General features: G+C 31.3%; 1 protein-coding gene across 2 annotated transcripts; it reads right to left on the bottom strand.

Moving 5' to 3' along the window:
- Nucleotides 1-14338: 14338 nt before the first annotated feature.
- On the bottom strand, nt 14339-16002 carry LOC131656451 (uncharacterized). 2 transcript variants are annotated; one of them, XR_009300114.1, is made up of 3 exons: nt 15814-16002; nt 15086-15121; nt 14339-14976 (listed from the first exon to the last, which is right to left on the bottom strand). XR_009300114.1 is itself a non-coding variant. In XM_058926168.1 (3 exons), the coding sequence occupies exons 1-3, from the start codon at nt 15751-15753 to the stop codon at nt 14923-14925; spliced, it is 420 nt and encodes a 139-aa protein (XP_058782151.1). In that variant the 5' UTR covers nt 15754-15806; the 3' UTR covers nt 14339-14922. The 2 variants fall into 2 exon arrangements, 1 of the variants encoding a protein (XP_058782151.1); XM_058926168.1 differs by lacking the exon at nt 15814-16002 and adding an exon at nt 15424-15806.
- Nucleotides 16003-22846: the final 6844 nt, after the last annotated feature.

The following is a 22846-nucleotide window of genomic DNA, read 5'->3' on the forward strand; positions in this document are numbered from 1 at the left end:
CTTCTGATGGAGAGTTGAAGTCACGGCATTCGCTTTATGTATCCAGGGACGCCCAAGTAGACAGGAATAGGCGGGACGAATATCCATCACGTAGAACACAGTATTAAAAGTTTGGGCGCCTACTCTGATGGGGAGCTCAACTTCGCCATACACAGTACTCATAGTGCCATCATAAGCTTTGACTATCACATTACTAGATTTCAGCTCAATTCCATCGACCTTGAGTCTGTCCAACACCACCTTGGGTAACACATTCAGAGACGAGCCATCATCAACTAGTACATGAGCCAGAGTAGTACCACCACATTCAATGGAGATATGCAGTGCCTTGTTATGATTCCTCCCACTAGGACTTAGATCAGCATCAGAAAACCCAAGGTAGTTATCAGTTGTTAAGTTCGCAATACAGTTCTCGAGTTGAGTGACAGAAATCTCTTGTGGCACATGGGCAGCCTCTAGAAATTTCATCATAGCCTTGGCATGGGTCTTTGAACAACTCAGGAGCGACATCATAGAGATCTTGGAAGGAGTATGCCCCATTTGTTCAACAATATCATAATCACTCTTGCGGATGTATTTCAGGAACTCATTTGTTTCTTCAGATGGCGCATTTCTAGTGACAGTTTCAGGTTCAGGCAGCGGTCCTTTACCATGAGCGTCAGCATTCGGGGTGATAGTAATGGTAGGTGAAGTAACATTTGGGGAGATCTCTGGAGAAAACACCCTTCCACTCCTCGTCACCTTACTAGTTCCAGCAATGTTTCCTACATCAGGATTGACATCTTCAGAAACCTTATCAAATTCAAGCTCTTGCTTAACTCCTTGCACATAGACCTCGGAACCATAATTCCAAGGGATAGCTTTGTCAGATGAGTATGGCATAGGACCAGGTTTAGTGATAATGATCGGAGCCACACGGGGTTCAGCAGAAATCTTGAAAGGAGCCTTGGTAGGGATCTTTAGTGGTACTTTAGAGATCACAGATACATCTTCGAACTTCAAACCACGGGAGAAACCCTCGCACAACTCTTCAACAGTGGGAGTCTTCTCAAATCTGATAGTGCCACGATCCATCCAGCCTTGGATGCCTCTTTTCAGGTTCTCACAACCCTCGGGTATGAGTGCACAGTAATAACAGTCAGGGTCGCAACCTGGAAATAAACCAGCTCGCAACAACTTTCTCTTGATATCGGGGAGAGGAGTCGACAGATCTCTCACATCATAGACATGGATGGTATCCATGATGGCATTAACAGCATGGTCATGTTTTGGCATCGGAGCAGTGATGACGTTAGGAGTCTCAGGGGCGTCAAATTCAATTTCACCAGCTTCTAACATGTCTTGGACTTTGTTTTTCAAGGCCCAGCAATTATTCTCATTGTGTCCAGGGGCATTGGAATGGTAAGCACACGTAGCCTTAGGATCATAAGTTGGACTAGCAGTGTTGGTAAACTTTGGAGGATCTCTCAGAGTGATCAGTTTTTCCTTTAGTAGATGTTGTAAGACTTGAGACAAAGGCATGTTGATCGGGGTATATTGTCTTCTTGGTTTATCAGTCTTGCGTTGGTAATCTTGTCTAGGAGCTTGTTGAGATATTGGTGCAGAGATGAGGACGGCACCGACAGACTGATTCTGATCATCCTTACCACGGCCCTTTTGACTATGAATAGCATTTGACTCACTTCTCCCTTGATATGGCTTCCTTGTAGTACCAGAGGATGAACCCACTTGGATTTTTCCACTTCGAATACCATTCTCCACACGTTCTCCGGTTAAGATGAGATCAGTAAATCCAGATGAAGAACTTCCCAGCAAGTGACTATAAAACGGCCCAGTTAGCGTGCCCATGAACATGTCTACCAACTCTCTATCATTTAAAGAAGGTTGGACTCTTCCAGCTAAATCTCTCCATTTTTGAGCATACTCCTTGAAACTTTCTTTAGGACCCATGGACATGCTTTGAAGTTGCATGCGAGTCGGTGCAAGATCAGAGTTATATTGGTATTGCTTGTAGAAAGCCACAACCAAATCTTCCCATGTACGGACGCTAGCACTTTCCAGCTTATAATACCATTCGAGTTGAGTTCCAGATAAACTCTCTTGAAAGAAATGGATCCAGAGCCTCTTATCAGCAGTGTGAGGCTGAATCTTCCTCACGTAAGACCTCAAGTGCATCTTAGGACAGGAAATTCCATCATACTTAGCAAAAACGGGAGTCTTGAACTTCGGAGGAATAACGACCCCAGGAACGAGTCCTAATTCTTCAAAATCCAACCCAGGTACCTTCTGAATTTCCACACTTCTCAGACGCTCTTCCAGTAGCCTATACTTCTCATCAGCGTAATTCTCGTCTTGGGGATACTCGTCTTCTTCTTCTTCTTCTTCACCATCAGAACCTACATGGCTTCCCTGATTGTTCTTGACACTGAGATCATCTCTCTCTCTTCATCTTCCTCATTCTTAGGGATTTCAGCATCCTCGGCCCTCCTGGGACGACCTTTGAACCTTCTTCCCAGATTGATCACTCCTTTGGGCTTCTGGGTCTTCTTTTCCTTCTTAGTCAGAAGGGCTTTCAGTTCATTTTGCCCATTGGCCAGGTTCAAAATCAGAGCTTGAAATTCAGCATTCTGAGCTTGGAGATTCTTGACAGTTTGTTCGACATCCATCTTTCTTGCTGAAATAAACAGCGGAAAGATGAGGCATTTGTTCTTATGAAACCTGTGATGTGATGTTTATGAATGATATGATTATGCATATGCAATGTTTTCAAGAGATTAAAGGACTTTTAACACATATCAAAAGGAAAATAAAAAAAAAGAATGTTATTAATAATAATAATAATAAGTTTCAGGAGCTCATGGCTTTATATCTTTTTTAGAGTTACATTAAAATATTCTAAAAATAAATAACATAATAAGAATAAAAACAAATAGGAAATCAATCTTCGAGTCGGCGCTTTCTCTTCAAACTTCGAACTTCTTCCTTGTGAGCCTTAATCATCTCATTTCTCTCTTGGACAAGTCTATCAATCTCTTGCTCCCATGATTGTATCTGATCGGGAGAGATGAAGTCTTCAATCTTCCATTTGCGGGAAAAGTAATCAAGCATACTATCGCGCTCTTTGGCATTGGCCGCCATTATTGCTTTTTCTTCTTCCACTTCACGTAGGCGTTTTTCCAAGTCAGCTTTTTCTTGTCTTAGGCAAGCAATAGTGGCAGCAAGGTCTTCATTAGGAGCGGGTACATATGGTTCTACTTCCACATGAACAACGGGAGGAGTAATCCTTGGAACTATAGGAGTATCGGATGGATATGGTATGCCATACTCAACCACTCGATCATAAACCCATTTAAAATAAAGATCTGAAGGGATGTGATTCTTCATTCCTAATTCTCTTACTCCTATTTTCTTCACCTTGGTCCAAGCTTTGATGAACAATTTCTTTTTTCCAGTAGGGTCCGCACCATAATCAAAATTTTCTGCACTAAGATATATGGAACGAGGCTTGTCTTTTAGAGCGAAACCAAATTGATGTCGAGCCAGAATAGGATTATAAGTTATTCCCCCTCGAGTACCAAGAAGAGGTACATTAGGGAAATCCCCACAACTATCGAACAAGTGAGATCCTTCAAACCCCTTTTGACTCCAAATAACATCGTCGTAGGAAAGCTTGATGATTCTTTGAGCCCAAGTCCAACCTTCTTCATTCTTTATTGTAGAACGGGATAAGTGCGAAATAAACCACTTATGCAACAATGGTGCGCATCCGAGAATACAACCTTTGCCTTTAGATGATCGATGATGGATGGAATGCAACAAGTCACCCAATAAAGTAGGAACCGGATTGTTACTAATGAAGATCTTGAGAGCAATCATATCCACAATTTTATCATAGCGAGGGAACAACACTTGTCCATAGATTATGCAAGCAAGAACTTTTTCAAGAGCATCCATACTTGTAGCATTAATCAAAATGTCAGCTTGATTATACAAGAAGTCAATCGGTAAACCAGTATATTCTCCTTTATTCACCCAAACTTTCTTGATTTCTGATCGAGGCAAATGCAATGCAGCAGCAACATCTTCCAACTTAGGAGTCTCTTCTTCACCAGTGTAGGGCATCTGATCAAGTACCGGCAACCCTAAAATAGAAGAGAATTCTTCCAATGTAGGAACCAACTGAAAATCCCTATAAGTGAAGCAATGTAGTAGAGGATCATAAAACCGGATCATGGTGTTGAGGAGTGCTTCATCCACTTTAGTTCGTACCAAACTGATTAGCTTATTAAGAGACTCGGAAAGCACGAGGGAACCAGAGACATTGTCACAAAGCAACTTCAAAGGTGTAGGCACTCCTTTAAAGCTAAGGCAAAAAGGCTTACGAACTTTAATTTCCATGACCTACAAAACAAATTATGGTTAACAATCCTTTAATCCCTTGAATGGAGTTAGTCATGCTATGTATGGATGATGCATGTATGCATGATGCACATACACAAATAAGTCACACAAATCACACAATTTTTGGCTTATGGCTTGCATGGAGTCTGATTAGGTGTCCTTCCCAAGGGCATTTCTATGGATAAGGAGATTTCAGCAACGGGTTCTACCAAGTGACTCAGAATTGTCAGCCCCCTCTAAAGCACCCTCGAACATGGTAAATGCATACCACGCAATGATACTTTAGGAAGAAACCTATCTGAGCTGTAGTATCGGGTAGCGACCATAACTTGGCATGCACCAAGAATAGCCCTCCCACTACGTTCCTAAAAGCCAGGATGGGTTAAGGGTAACTAAAGGTCCTTGAGCTCCGACGCACCCAAAGATACATGCATAAACCTCTCTCATGCAAAAGAGGTACACAATAACCAGTGGAGGCCTAACTCAAGTGTGAACTTCATTTTGACCAACCCCAAGCATGCACAAGGGGGGTCTCCATGACTATGCCACTCCTAATCTTAAGTGTTCTTGAATCCGGGAATAGGATTCGTCCTTCAATTTTCCCAAAACGCCCCTGAAAAATAAAACAAACAAAACAAACAATAGAAAACATTTAAGTGAATCCTAAGCTTTTAAGGTAACCCCTCTTTTATCGGTATTTCCCCAGCAGAGTCGCCAGTTCTGTAATACGGTGAACTGACTTTTTATCGATCGAAATGTTGCGGTAAGCAAGAGTCGCCACCGACTTTTATTTTATCCAAACAATATTCGGAAAGGCAAAAAGAAACAGAAAAAAACCTTTTTAAAGAAAATCTGAGTTCGGGGGGTAATTTATGCAAAGGGAAGGTGTAAGGCACCCTTTGCATCCATGGTTTTCCATGGGCTCTTAATTGCTTTGCTTGCTCGTTTGTTTAGAGAATGTAGATGAAAGAGATAGGGACTTTAGCTTGTGAATAAGCGTTGCCCTTTTGAAAAATTATGAGAAAGAATATAATAAAAAGGTTTGAGCATTGCAAGGGAATTAGGGGCAATTACCTTAAACTCAGATGATAGGTCTCTTTTTAGCCTTTCAGAATGAAAGGGTCTATCCTTGCCATAAGAGGGCAGGAAGCCTTTCGTTTGGAGGTTGAAGGGTCATCGAAGCATCCTTTGCCATAAGACTGTCCCATGCCATAGAAGGGCAGGTAGTCTAAGGCAAGGATCAGAATAAGCCATTTCGTAGGCAGCCAGAAGATACCTCAGCCTTTTTCCGTAGGCAACTTCCGAGGATCGAGGTCATTTGTGTATCGAAGGCAGCATCATTTAGGGTCGTGACCTTTTTATCGAGGCAACATGGCTGAGGTATCCTCGTATTCGAGGGACTTGGCTTATTCTGCAAAAAACACAAAGGCAACAGGCAGCAGGCAACAGGCATCAGGCAACAAGGCATCAGGCAATAAGGCAACAGAGAGGATTACCCAAAAGCGTGCGTGTGTGCACCAATCACGTGATTATATTCAATTATATTATCTTGTAAATTAATGAGGCTAATTCAATTTAATAGTTGTCACTCCCTATTTTACTAACCACGCAGATAATATAAGGCAAGAAACAGTAATATGGGGGAGGGGACAATGAAACCAGCGGATCCCTTAATAGGGTTTGACATAAGTAATAATTAAACAGAAAGAATAAAAGATTAGAGTTTAGGGATACCAAACTCGTAGCTTTGGCAATCAACGAACCCTGAAAAGGCAAACAAACCAAAAATAGGGTGAGTGTATGGCTAATTCAGAGGCGAACATTTCTAACCCTAAAATAAGAAGGTCGAGACAACAAATTGAAATGAGTAAATAAATGAAAGGTACTTAGCTTTTTGCATTTGATCTGGTGTGGTCGACAGTCGGGGGTGCCTTAAGGTTAACCCTGAAAAGAGGCAAGGCAGAGAAAGATGAAGGCGAAACAAACCCTAATTTTAAAACTAAACCAAATAGAATTTAAATTAAATTGAATAGAACACTTAACTTCGTATTTTTTTGGATCAGGCGCGTAGTCGGAGTGAACCATGTCGATAACCCTGAAAAGGCAAGGCACAAAGGAAAGAAATTTTTTTTCAGTGTATTATCAATCCTGGTTAAGATTCAAATAGAATATAATGATAAATCGATTTAATTAATTATCGGTCTCACGACCTAATTAATTAAATCGATATCGAAACATTAAATCGAGAGTGAAAAATAATTTTTATGCAATTCTTGGGATTAAAATAAAATAAATGTGGAATTTTGAATGAATATACATAATTAAAACAATTAAAGTAAAAGCAATTAAATAAATAATTAAAATAATTTAAATTGAAAGTAATTAAATAAATTAACATAAAAAGAATTTTATAAAAAAAATTTGTGTAAAATTTTTCATATAGTCTTTTGTACAAAAATAAATTTAAAGTAAAAAAACATATATATATATATATATATATATATATATATATATATATTAAAAATAAATGGTTGTGCAATAAAAAAAAAATAAAAATAAAAAATTAGAAATTGCTTAGCTTTTATCCAGTGCTGCGCGCGCGTGGAGACTATGATACACCCTCGGCTTTAGTAGCGTTGGATTGAAGGAGGATGCGATCTGACGGCTTTGAAGCGAGGGTCCATGATATCCAGATGAGTCATAACGCACCGAATGCGTCTGGCCCCCTAAATTCCCTGCGCGCCTTTTCTGTTTTGAATCGGACCACTCAGAGACGGACACGTCTCCATCTTCTTCACTCAACTTGCAGGCTGTGCTTTTTACAGCGCTCTTTTACAGGGTGCTATAAAAGGCCTGATTTTTAACACCTGCAAAAAATAGCGAATGCACCCAAACACACGTAGAAATTTTTCGCGAGGCATTCAAAATACTCGCATGAACCATACGAACCTGAATATGGTCTTAATTTGGCCAAAAAGAACCTGTATGTAAAAGCCCTAAAAAAAGCTTCTAAACCCTATTATGGTGTATTGATCGAAACAGCATAATAACGCGTATAACTCTCCAGAAACGATCACCACATGATATCAAACACGAATATGCAAATTAAATTCATCAATGATGCATGAATAATGCAAATCGAACAAGTTTAAAGTAAGGCAAACCGTGAGTAATAGAGCTCTTTTCTTGGCTTGTTGATCGCGTGCGACGATTGGAATTGCTTCAATGATGCACCAGGAACGTTTTAGAAGCCTTGGACTGGACTGAATTCTCCTCAAATCCCAAAACCGAATCTCACTTTCTTGAGATTTTTTGAACTCGAACTAGGGTTCTTGTGCTGCAGATTTTCGTAACCCTTGCATCTGAATGGCTTTGCTACTTATAGGAGACTATTTTAGGTCAATAAAATTGAACAAAATCCCATCAAATCTTGATAATTGTTGTTTGAAAAATTTGATTGAAATATGCCATAAAATCTTTCTAATTTTGCCTTAATTGAATCAATCTATTCCCATTTACCAACTGTACGAAAATTGATTGATTTTAGGGGAATATATTGTCTGATTTCTTGACTTAAAATTAAAGCAAAATCATATCTTTTATTTACTTATTATTTTATATGATTAATTTATGATTTAAATAATAAAAAACCATAAAATAATCAATAAAAATAATAAAAAATAATGAGATATAATTTTGGGACGTGCATGGGCCTAAGATGAGGTTTGGATGGAAATAATATGGGCCCATTTAGAAATATTTTGAGTTTTGAACCTTTTCTCTTCACATTTTTTTTCAAAAATAATCCCACTTTGACAAGGTGTATCTCCCTCAATTTTTGAGGTATGGAGGTGTTCTAGGACTTTTTAGAAACCTTGAAGAGTCTTCTAACCAGTGTCTTTGGTCTCATATCAAAATCATTTTCCATTCTCATTTTATGACCTTTTGAAAAAAATGTCTTTTTGTTGACTTTTGAAAAGGACCTATAATGTATGAAGCCATATCTCTTAAACCATTGACCTATGAGCTCTGATTCTTGGACCATTGGATAGAGGAATGAATTCCCTTCAAAATGAGCTTTGGTGGGAATTTTTCTGATGAAGTATGAATATTTGGTGAATTTTCAAAGTTTTGGTTGACTTTTTCAGTTCATGCCCAAAATAGTAACTTTTGACTTTTGACTTTTCTGATCTTTCCTTGTATCATCATGATCAACCCTTGATCAAATGATGGTTTTAGGGTTATGAGGATGTCGTTGACCAAATATCTTGAGTTTTGACTGTATATTGACTTGAAATGACTGTTTTGCCCTTGAGAGTCGACTGTTGACCTAATCAGGATTTGAGGGACTAAATTTGCTCTGTTTGACTTGAAACTTTATATGGAGATACCTATGGAACCACCTTGAGCCATTGATTCAATGATTTTCCATTGAATTAATAACTCCCTAGTTCAGAGCTTTTTGTATAGGAGAGTGTGTTTTGGAGCTTTGTCTTTTGTTTTGATTTTATGTGTGGAAAATAACATGGGCAAATTTTGGGGTATGACAGATGTTGATAGTAAATTTACTATCCAACAAAAAATATTGCAAAATTTCAATCATGATTAATTTAATTTTTTTTATGCAAATCAATCCGTTTATGATGTTAATTTGTACATAGACTTTATTACTAAAATAAATATTTTAGTCATTTACTAAAATTTTATTTAAGTTTCTGTTTTTAAAATTTAGTAATACATTAACTATAATTAAACTACTATTAAAATATAATAAATTATATTAAAATTTCAATTTATCAAAAAATGTTAGTTTTTTCTATGATAAAAGTATCATTTATACTAAAAAAATGTTATAAATATTTGTATATGATAAAAGAACGTGAGACAATTATGATAGAAACATACATAAATTTATTATTAAAAATGGAAAATTGTCATTCTTTTTACATTTCTACGATTATATATTATCATTTTATTTTATTAGTACACATAATATAAAGTTTTATCACCACATCAAAAATAAGTTTTGGCTCTTTATAAAAATGTAAAAAATAAAATACATTAATTGTGATAATTTTAATTATTATAATAATACATTAAACATATAAATTTTTAAGCATTTGACGGGAGCTGTCATACATTTTAGGTTTGAAAAAATGAGCTAATATCTCAAATAGGTTTAATAAATTTTATTCTCTAAGTATGTTTAATTTCTTAATTAAAATTATATTTTTTTAAACTTATAAAATATATATTTTTTATATTATAATAATATGCATTAAATGTAGAAAATTTTAAGCATTTGACGGAAGCTGTCATACATTTTACGTTTGAGAAAATGGGCTAATATCTTAAATAGGTTTAAAAAATTTTAGAATTAACTCATTTAAATTCAACTGGGATTTCTTAACACATCTGAATTGACGGGTAGATGTAAACATATCTCTGAGATACAGTTATTGACAGATTTTAACTATTTCTTTTGTTACAGTTTATAAAATTGAAGTTATAAAAATAATTGACGGGTAGATGTGAACGTATCTATGAGATATCAGTTATTGATTGATCATTTTAATGTTTATCTTTTAACTATTTCTTTTGTTATTGTTTTATAAAATTGAAGATATAAAAATAATTGTACGATTTATTATAAATATGAAGTTGGTACATATTATTAATATATAATTCAAAATTACGTGAATATTTATGAACGACAAAATAAGTTATATTATGTTTGATATTTCAAACACATGAATTAAAAATATATTATAAGTTATAAATATATTAATGTTACTCATTCTTTGTATCTATATATGTCACACACTTTATTTATTTTTTTCCAAAGTTTTGATAAATAGAAATCTTATTTTATGCATTTCACTGTACAAGTACATGATGCAGGTTTTGTTAGTGATTGGTTCTGATAATTTAAGAATATAGCATTTGAAGATTGTACATGTTTATTGTTTTATTTAAAGGGGTAAAAGTTTAGATGTATTATTAGCACTTTCCTTGTTAATTATTAAGTTTTTGAGATTAACATGACTAAGTTTGGCTTGCATTTTGGTTAAATATATATGTTTAATATATATAAAGGAACTTTTCAAGTCATAATTAGGTACATGTAACGTAAAGTCCCGACCAGACCCGTGCGAGAGCACGGGTTTCCTACTAGTTATTAGGATAAGATAAATGTCATGAAATAACCATATATCTTAGTGACAAAAGCAGAATAATAATACAGTAATAGTAGGATTATAGAACTAATAAACAGTCCCGTTTGATCGAAATAGTCGAATTAAGCGGTATAATTAGTTGTTCGGAATTTGATGAAAATTCACGTGGTAGTTAAGTTTAATTAGTAGATTAACATGGTGGTGTTATTTTGTTGAAATTGTGATATTTTACGAATCGACTGAAATCGTGTTTGGTTTAAATATTCTTTATAAATAAATTATAATAATTTAATAGAATTGTCAATAGAGTTGTTAGAGTTGTCAATAGAGTTGTTAGAGTCGACAATAAGTTGTCTGAGTTGTTTTGAATTATTAAGAGTCATATTTTTACTTGTTTTGAGTAATTCTAACATGTTTAGAGTTGTCAGTGTATAACGTCGGTGTTTGTTTTTTTATTGGAACTTTAACAATTCATATCTTTTGAACCGTAACTCCGTTTGAGTCTCCGTTCGAGGCGTTAGAAAGCTAGCGTGATATTCTTTTCAATAAAAATGGTTTTGAGCAATAGAATGCTAGAAATTGGAAATGGAGTAGAAATTGAAGTGAATTAAATTAATATAGTTTGATATTAATTGGTTAAATTAACAGTTAAATTAATTTCGATGTGTTTAATTGATTAGAATATAATTTGGAATTAGATTAACTATTTGGTTTGTCGGTAAATTACGATATTTTGAGAATTTATCTGTAATTGTGTTTTGACTTGAATATGTATGTTGAGAAATATATATATTATTATGTCAATGATGTTGTTTTGATATTGATTCTCTGTGGGTAGTTGGATAGCATTAATTTTAATGATTAACTGCTTGATTTTAAATGTGTATGTTCATATATAATTTGCAAAATGAGAATTAACATGAGATAGTATGGTTACTAGTGTTAATTGGATTTTGTGAATCGTAATTGATTAATTGGCCTTTTATATGTGAATGATATGTATGTGTTGTGAATGTTGTGTACAATTGGTGGATAATTCATCGAGTTGAGTTATTGTGATATGCTAAATATTAAGATGGTAGAGATGATCTTAATTGCATATGTTTGTCAACATTGTACATGCATTCATGTCATGGTGTGCCTTGAAACAAAGGTGGTTTGCTTTGAAACAAAAGCGGGGCTTGGATTCTAGAGTGAATTCGGAAAGCGGTAAACTATATGTTTACATTTGGTGGCTTTGATCTTGTCCGGATCTGAAGCGTGGCTAGATTCTATATGAATCGGAAGCGGTGGAACTTTGGGTCCACATTGGGTACCACATGCATAGAGTCACATGTCTTGCATTGAGTCACATTGAGGTTAAGTGATGTTTGAATATATGCATTTATGTGATTGTCATGTGTACATGAGATGTGATAATTGAAATTGGTGATGTTTTGATATATAATTGGTTAAACGTGTGAATATGTGATAATGATGGATTGTGTATATATTTGGGATAATAGTATTGAATCTTTTGAGTATTATACTATTGAATTTTGTGCTTACTTGAATATGTGAAATTTATTGGATGACACTATTTACATGATTATGACTTGTTGTGTGATGAAAAGTATGTGAGACTAATGAACTGTAGAAGTATGGCGTGTATAGTAGTTATTGATGCTTGCGATGTGATGATTTTATATGTCTGAATCCTAGCATGCAATTTATCATATGCCCACTTATATGATTTGATATCTCACCCCTTTTTCTTGTTTCGCCGTTGCCTTTATATTGGCAACGTGCAGGTATTCAAGTATGAAGATTTAGTTGCCGTTACTCGAGTCGGTTGTCGCTCTGATACGTAGCACTCTGGGGGGAATGATTTATACTATTATTGATGTTGCTATTTAATTGTTTCATCTTGGTTGAACAAAATGATAAGTTAACTAAAGATATTTTATTGAATACATTCTTAAGTGATTCCGCTGTGTTTTAATAAAATAAGTTATTCTATTTCAAAGGTGCTATGTATCCGCTTTATGCGACGAGGTGATTTGTTTTGTTTTGATTATGTGACGCCTCATTTGTTAATTGAGAAATTTTGAAAAACTCTGATTTATATATATTTGCCGGGTAGAAATGGGGTGTTACAACTACAGTATGTCTATTTTCATTCATAAATGATATCTTATTGAAATACATATATCTATATATATATATATATATATATATATATATATATAATGTATTGGAATCTTACTTTATTGTTTCTCTAAATGTGTAGGAGTGTAATATTGGAATGGTGGGAAGTCAGTTCGGAAGTAACATTTGTGTAGAATCATCTCTTGAGGTTATTAATGAAGGACATTGCCTAGATTCAAATATCGTGGTTTGTGTCCATTATAAGATTGTATTAAATAATTTTTGAATTCGTATGTAATATTTGAGGAATTTGTTGTGAATTTAATTTGAGGAATTCATATGTATTAGTTGAGCAAAACTTATGTGTACTTATTAAGTCACTAATTTAATATATATTTGATTTTATGTGAGTCATATTTTAGTTGTTTGTATGTTATTGTTCAGGTTTGAAGTAATATGTCATTCATGGATCTTTTGACAACATGTGAAACACCTTTGATGGCTTCATCTCAAGTCTGACAAATTGATGATATCTCTGGGAATTTCTGGTTTTTGACAACATGTGTATTTTGGGGAAGACCGACACATATTATGCTATTTTAACAACATGTGTATTTTGGGGAAGATCGGCACATATTATGCTATTTTGACAACATGTGTATTTTGGGGAAGACCGACACATATTATGCTATTTTGACAAATTTGACATGATGGTATGTTGTTCAAACATTTTTGTTAAATCTTGTTCACACATTGCATACACTAAATAGAGGGTATTTTGGTGGTGCAGGTTATTCACGTGGAACGTTGCAGTCTTGTCAAATTACTTTTATCATGTAAAAGTTACACTATTGTAACTTTATTGAAGTTGTATTAAACTTAGTTGGTATAATGTATAAAATAGTTGGTTAATACAGTGCAAAAAGTTGGTTAATGAAAGTTATATTTTGGTTAATGCATGCCCAGACTTGTATAAAAGGGGAAAATAGTAAACGAAACTTGGTTAATATAGTGCAGGAAGTTGGTTAATGAAAGGTCTAACTTGGTTAATGCAGGCCCAGACTTATATAAAGGAGAAAAATAGTAAACGAAACTTGGTTAATATAGTGCAGGAAGTTGGTTAATGAAAGGTCTAACTTGGTTAATGCAGGCTCAGACTTATATAAAGGAGAAAAATAGTAAACGAAACTTGGTTAATATAGTGCAGGAAGTTGGTTAGAAAGATATAACTTGGTTAATGCAGGCCCAGACTTATATAAAGGAGAAAATAATAAACGAAAATTGGTTAATATAGTGCAGGAAGTTGGTTAATGAAAGTTATAACTTGGTTAATGCAGGCCCAGACTTATATAAAGGAGAAAAATAGTAAACGAAACTCGGTTAATATAGTGCAGGAAGTTGGTTAATGAAAGGTATAACTTGGTTAATGCATGCCCAGACTTATATAAAGGAGAAAATTAATAAACGAAACTTGGTTAATATAGTGCATGAAGTTGGTTAACGAAAGGTATAACTTGGTTAATGCATGCCCAGACTTGTATAAAGGGGAAAATTAATATATAAAAGAAACTTGGTTAAAATAGTGCTGGAAGTTGGTTAATGGGAGTCTAACTCCGGTTAATGCACGTCCAACCTTCAAAATGCAAAACTTTTCTATATCATAATCAAAATACATTGTACACAGAAACAAAATACAACCACAAATTGTCAATATTTAAAAATTGTCAAATTCTACCAAATTCTACACTACAACACAAATTATTTAGAAATTCATTCTACTATTTTTTCCACGCTTCGTCCTTGGTTTCTTCTTCATTCTTGTAGCCATGTTGGATGTAGACTTTGGTTGGTTTTCCACAACATTGGCATCATCATTTGATGGAGTGTTATGTCCAACATCTCCAATAGAAATTCCGACTTCATCTTCGGTGATAAAGTTCACAATCTGTTGATCATCTTGGACATCCTCATTTTGAAACCGAGTGTTAGCTTTTGCCTCTTTAAGCATCCTCACTTCACCCTTAAGAATTGTTATCCTCTCTTGAAAATCTCTATTCTCAGCCACCAATCTACTTACTAACCCGAAATCCCTATTCCGTGAGTCCCATCTACTTACTAACTCCCATAATAAACCACCCGAGATTGACAAGTCGTTAGAAATATCCAACGCCCATTTGAATGAGGTGATTTCGATATGGGCACGTTGAACTGCAGTTAATCATTCGTTGATACTACTCAAATTAGTCGGGATACAACAATGCCTCATTCGTACCTTAAATTTATAGAGAAAAAATGTGATTACTTTCACTTATAAATACAATACAACAATCCAACAATAATAACAAAACAAATAAAGAACTATATATATTCATGTTACTTACTTCCGTTTCGGAGAGGTTTCTTGATGATGCCATAACCTAATAACAAAACAAAACCAAATAACAACATAATCAGTACAACAACATAAAACCAAATAAAAACTTGATAAAACCCTAACCCTTAACATTATTCCTCTTTCAATGTCTCACTTTTAACAACTTTTATCTCAAGTACAATTCATAAAACCCTAACTCATTCTTCTTTTTTGTTGTTGTATAAATTAGTTAATTTTTGCAACAGCTCTATTGAGTATTACGTTGAGGAGAAGAAGAAGAAGAAGAAGTTGAGATGATTTATGAACCAAAAAAAAGAATGCGTAGAAAGAAGAAGAAGACTTAACCTTGAGATTTTTGAACGGTGTTGAATGTGTGGCCGTGTACGTGTTCGTCGGCGTCGAAGAATGAACTATGAGGGATGATATTTTGAGAGAGTGAGAATTTGGGGAGAGTGAAAATTTGGGGAGAGTGAGAGAAGAGATTACATGGAAAGTGAAAGATTGGTGTGAGAGAGACATGAGAACTTGGGGTTGTAACATACTCCCCTCCCAATTTACCAACTTGCCCTTAATTATTTTAAGAAATGGCATAAAAACCAATTTGTGAGAAAATGATATACGGTGTAGTGTAATTTTATAGTGTAAAGATAGCATTTCTGAATAAATTATAAGCATTTGATATAAGAAAATAAAATGAATTATATTAGTTATGAGAGTAGTGTTAAAGAGCCATACCTTACTTAATCGAGAAAATCATAGTAGTTGTAGTTGTTCAAATGAAAATCATCATCCTCAATTTTGCATGAATCTGTTCACCCTGCATCACTTGAAGATGGAACATTTAGGATGCTGGTAGTACACACCTCTTATTTGTTTGTGGAGTAAAAGAGAGAAGTTTACAAAACAAGAAGTAAGGTAACGAGTTAAATATGCAAAGTTGGTATTATTTGAATAAATATATGGTAGGTGAGACTTAATAAATATTACAACCTCTCTATTTGCTTTTCATCAATTTTGCAGACCTCTTTATGTGAGGTTGCTATCACTACAGGGACCACTCTCATATATCACACCACTGAATTTGATATAACTTGTCCATGTCTCGATGCAAATTTATTTGGTATTTTCAGGAAAAGTTAAAGTACACCTTCTATGGCTTGAAAAAAAAAAAAAGTACACCTTCTATAAATGTAACACTAATTTAAAAGTTCATGAAATCAAATTTCTAGTGCCAATAATTTAAACAGAAAATATGTGAACTAAGGTCAAGATATATGACATAATAATATATTTGGGATTATATGATATAGCTGGTAATCATGTACGGCTAATTCTCATAACAAATGTAAAATCATTTTGATTATCGAATATTATGGTACTAAATTATAATCCTATAACTTTTTTCCATCAAAATTTTCTCTCCAAAATTAATTCACTTATTAATTAATTAATAACTAAAATAAAATTAATAATAATAATAATCTTAAATTAATATTAATAATAATAGAATTCATTTACCCACTAACTATTAACCAAAATAACCCACTACCCACTTCCTAATTTAAAAATTTCCTAAATTTATTTAAAAAATTAAAAATAATAATAAAGATGTTAAATTAAAATTAATAATAATAATAATAATAATCTTAAATTAATATTAATAATAATCAAATTCATTTACCCAATAACTATTAACCAAAATAACCCACTACCCACTTTTTAATTTTAAAATTTCCTAAATTTATTAAAAAATTAATAATAATAATAATAATAATAATAATAATAATAATAAAGATGTTAAATTTAAATTAATAATAATAAAATTCATTTATCCACTAACTATTAACAAAAATAACCCACTACCCACTTCCTAATTTTAAAATTCCGAAATTTATTTTAAAAAAACTTAATTAATTTAAAAAATAAAAATAACATTAACCGACGTTAAAATTTCAAGACCCAAATTTTCTAAATTTATTTTAAAAAGATAAATAAATAAATAATTAATTATTAATTGGAAATGTGAGAACCAATATATATCCTTTATATTTTAGCTAATTAGTTAAATGGAATCGTGTTGTTAAAGAACACACCACTAACCACTAACAATTAATAAAACTACTTATAGAATGCTTTAACTACCTCATACAATGTTAGGCCCAACCACACTACAAGCCGGTTTTGTAGAGTTGAGTTAGGCTCAACCACACTTCTTAATATACAATGCTTAAAAAAGATTATTTTTATGCATATTTTACTACACGTTTAACCTTCCTGTGTTCTCCAGTTGTTTAAAAACTTTTACGTCCCCTTTCATTTGTATGGATGCTATTTTCTACTTTCGTTTGTTTTTTAGGTAAGTTGAAAAAGTTTTATTGTAATTTTATAATTATAAAACAGTGTTATTTCAATTATATCTTTATTTTTTAATTCTTTGACATGTTTTGTTTGTAGATACATTTATCTTTGACATGTTTATTTTTAGATATCGATGTTGTTGAAGATGTTCGATATAATTTTTATATGAGTGTTGATTATGTTTTTTGAGATATTAACTTTGGCATCACAATCGTTTTTATTTTTTATTTTTCTCTCTTTAATATTTGTAGTTTACTATTATTTTTTATTGGTGTTTTTTTATATCAAATTTTATTATTGTTTTTTAATTATTAATAAATAATTTTTTTTGTAAATATGTATATTTTTCAAAAAGTTGTATGTAATTTTTATAAAAAAATGATGTTTGATCTTAATATTTAATTAATTTTGTTTTTCTTTAATTCCAACTTCACATACTTTTCAAGTTAAAGTCTCACAAACATTAGATATAAATGGTCTATTTTACTTCTTTATTTATTTTATTAAGTTTATGCTTTAATAGTTAAAGAATACTATACAAAAATTTAAAATAATTATAACTAATATAAGAATATTTATATTAATATATTTAATTGATTAAATGAGTGGAGTATTATAGAAAACAATGAATTTAATTTGTTATTTTAATTAATTGATTAAAAACTTTAACACTATTAATCATTATTGAAAAAATTATTAAGTTTATTAAATTATATTATTATTATTATTATAGAAAACAATAAAATTATTTTATCAAATCAACCAATAACTAATAAAAAAGAATATACATACTCAAAATAGGTGTTAGTTGTACAATTAATTCATCAACTGAAATTAAATTCCATACAATCCTAATCTAAAAGGATAATGCACAAATAAAAAACGTTACTTCAAAATTCAAATGCAAGATAAACACACCATCCAAATAAAAGGATAATGCACAAATTAAAAACTTTAACACCCGTACTGTAACATCCCAATTATATCTGGCGAATATTATAAAAATCAGAGTTATAAATTTTTTAACATAACATGGGATGCTACACTTTCAACTTAAAAACAACGACATTCAATCATTTGTAATTCAGATACATAACACATAATTTCGGATGAACCGACAACAACTTGTTTAGTCTTTACAAATAAAGCAACTTTCATTACTACGCAGCATATTCATAAATTCAACTGAAAATACTAAAACGTCTTGTCCAACTCAAAACAACTTTAAAACATCAAGTCTTTAATGAAAACTTAAAAATTCAGCAAACATAATAAAAACCAACAATAAAGAAAACAGGCGTTCATCCCCCAAGTGTTACATATCAAAGCGACAACACCGACTCGAACTAATAAAGGTAGACAACCTACATTCTGGATTACCTGCATGTTATCAATATAGGAGTAACATATATATATATATATATATATATATATATATATATATATATATATATATATATATATATATATATATATATAGTTTTTCTGTTACTTACAGAATCCTACAATTTCCAGTTTTTTCCTTCAATTACCGTTTTTCAAATTCAACCAACATAACAACAAAATTACAGCAACATAGAAATTATGCTCAATCAATACAGAATAATTTTTCAACAGCAACTCATTGACAATAATCAATTTTCAGTATTCAGCCACAACAATCAAACACAAACAGAAGCAATTTTTTACAAACTCAATCCCACATACTATTCATCATATACCATATTATAGAGTCAAAATGCCACCCTTACCTTGGATTGGAGACCGCTCTATAATTTTCCGACAGAATTTCTAGCTTGCTTCTTCTTGCACTTCTACGTATCTCTCTCTTCAAACTCTTATTCGTCTTTTATTTTCTTTTCTGATAGAAACCTAAAAACCCTTCTACTGCTACTTCTATTTTCTTTTATATTCACTTAATCAATATAATACTAATACTATATTTCTACCACTCTTATTGGGCCTAATTTTTACACCCCTACTATTACCACTTCTAAGTAACCATTATAAGCCCATAATAATTAACATAGTATAATTCTAATATTATTTCTACAACTTAATCAATTAATTAAGTGAATTAAAAACAACACAACAGAAATCAACAATTCACAACTCGACAATTTAATCGAAAATAATTCAAAAATATTTATTATTAATATTATTTCTAATATTAATAATACTAAATAATACTATTAGTAATCGACCGACTAATCAACTAAATAATCAACTTAATTAGCAACACAACGCAACATATAACAACTTATCAACAAATAGTCTGAAATAATTTAATTAAATTACGGACGTACCCGTACCCTCAAGGTATGTAAGTACCCATACCCGTACCTAGAGCTGTCAAAATGGGTTACCCGACCCTAAACGGGCCGGCCCATGTGGGCCTCGGGTTTTTTAGGGTTGGGCCCAAAAAGTTTTAAATGGGCTCTATTTTTACTACTCAGGCCCAACCCTGTCTGGGCTGCGGGCTACCCAACCCTAAATCGGCCTCGGCCCTAAACAGGCCTATCTCTGAAAAAACAAAATTTTCTCTTTATTTTTCTAATAACCATGCAATTACATGCAATAATATATATATATATATATATATATATATTAATTTTCTTATCTAAAATTACAATTTCTAAATAATCTATATAAGTTACAATTAAAATGTAAAACAATATATTAACTTAATTTCAACTATTCAAAATACATCAGAAATTATCCAATGTAGCACACAAAATAAATAACTTATTCCAATAAATTTTAAGATATAAATATTTATGACAATTATAATTTTATAACAACCATATCAACAAACTGTTATAAAATTTTATAACAATTATAATTAGATTGATAGGATATTATTTTATTATAGCAGATTGTTATATATATATATATATATATATATATATATATATATATATATATATATATATATATATATATATATATATATATATATATATATATATATATATATATATATATATATATATATATATATATATATATATATATATATATATATATATATACACACACACACACTAACTCTATCCTACCATAAAAAATTACATCATAACTTTTTAAATCTCATTTCAACCTTATTTTTAATTAGAATACATAATGGTTTTTTTTCTATACTATCTACATAGTTATATTAGGATGATACTTTTTAGTTTGAAATTAAGTCAAACCATCAACTTTTGTTTGATATTTATACCTTTATAATACCAAAAAAAATTAAAATACATAATACGCAAATTGTTTATAGCATACCTATATGAATTAGAAAAGGATAATTTCTAGTTATATTAAAAATTGTTCGGGATGGTGGGCTACCCATAGCCCATACGGGCCGGCCCATATTTTTTAGGGTTTTTTGGGGTCGGGCTTAAAAAGGCCCGGATGTAAATGGACTCAAAAAATAAAGCCCAAGCCCTAACTATTTTCGGGTCTGATGGGCCGGCCCATAGGCTTCGACCCATTTTGACAACTCTACCCGTATCCATTACCCGTATTTCTAATAAAATATTAGAAATATATACATATCGACTATAAAATGTCATTTTATTTTAAGTTTTGAAGAACATTTAAATGTTTTTAAAACACTTATTGTTAAATTACGACATAAATGAACACTTATGTTACATATGTAATAGTTAAACATCTTTGAAAATTGATAGATATTTATTTTAATATTATAATATAAATATATATATATATATATATATATATATATATATATATATATATATATATATATATATATATATATATATATATATATATATATATATATATATATATATATATATATATATATATATATATATATATATATATATATATATATATATATGCTTAAAAAGGCCCGGATGTAAATGGGCTCAAAAAATAAAGCCCAAGCCCTAACTATTTTCGGGTCTGATGGGCCGACCCATAGGCTTCGACCCATTTTGACAGCTCTACCCGTACCCATTACCCGTATTTCTAATAAAATATTAGAAATATATACATATCGACTATAAAATGTCATTTTATTTTAAGTTTTGAAGAACATTTAAATGTTTTTAAAACACTTATTGTTAAATTACGACATAAATGAACACTTATGTTACATATGTAATAGTTATATATATATATATATATATATATATATATATATATATATATATATATATATATATATATATATATATATATATATATATATAGGCATATCATATGAGAATGCCATATTTATATGAGAATGTGAGAATGAATCTGAACCATTGGATTTTAAAATAAATGGTGGAGATTATGAGTGAATCTTTTTATCTCTCTCCTACATCATTTATTTTAATAATGGAGGAGAGAGTAAAAAATATTCACACATAATCTCCACCATTTATTTTAAAATCCAATGGTTCAGATTCATTCTCACATTCTCATATAAAAAAGTCATTCTCATATGATATGCCCTCATATATATATATATATATATATATATATATATATATATATATATATATATATATATATATATATATATATATATATATATATATATATATATATATATATATATATATATAGGGCATATCATATGAGAATGGTTTTTTTATATGAGAATGTGAGAATGAATCTGAACCATTGAATTTTAAAATAAATGGTGGAGATTATAAGTGAATCTTTTTTTCTCTCTCCCCCATTATTAAAATAAATGAAGTAGGAGAGAGAAATAAAAGATTCAATCATAATCTCCACCATTTATTTTAAAATTCAATGGTTTAGATTCATTCTCATATAAAAAAGTCATTCTCATATGATATGCCCTATATATATATATATATATATATATATATATATATATATATATATATATATATATATATATATATATATATATGTATATATATATATATATATATATATATATATATATATATATATATATATATATATATATATATAGGGGACGACTCAAGTGAGAACACTTGGTTATTATGAGAAATGAGAACAATGAATCACGACCATTAAATTTTGATTTTGTTGATTTTAATGGACTGGATTGATTTCTCTTTCTATGTTGATTTATAATAAATACTAAGGATCATAGAAAGAGAAACCAATCCAGTCCATTAAAATCAACAAAATCAAAATTTAATGGTCGTGATTCATTGTTCTCATTTCTCATAATAACCAAGTGTTCTCACTTGAGTCGTCCCCATATATATATATATATATATATATATATATATATATATATATATATATATATATATATATATATATATATATATATATATATATATATATATATATATATATATATATATATGCTATGCGGGTAGGCTGGGTACCATGTTTCTCATACCCACTTATTTAAGTGGGTAATTACTCGAACCCGTGTTCGTATCTATTTATGCGG

This window comes from Vicia villosa, linkage group LG3 (genome assembly GCF_029867415.1).
Source record: "Vicia villosa cultivar HV-30 ecotype Madison, WI linkage group LG3, Vvil1.0, whole genome shotgun sequence".
In the NCBI taxonomy this organism is placed as follows: domain Eukaryota; kingdom Viridiplantae; phylum Streptophyta; class Magnoliopsida; order Fabales; family Fabaceae; genus Vicia; species Vicia villosa.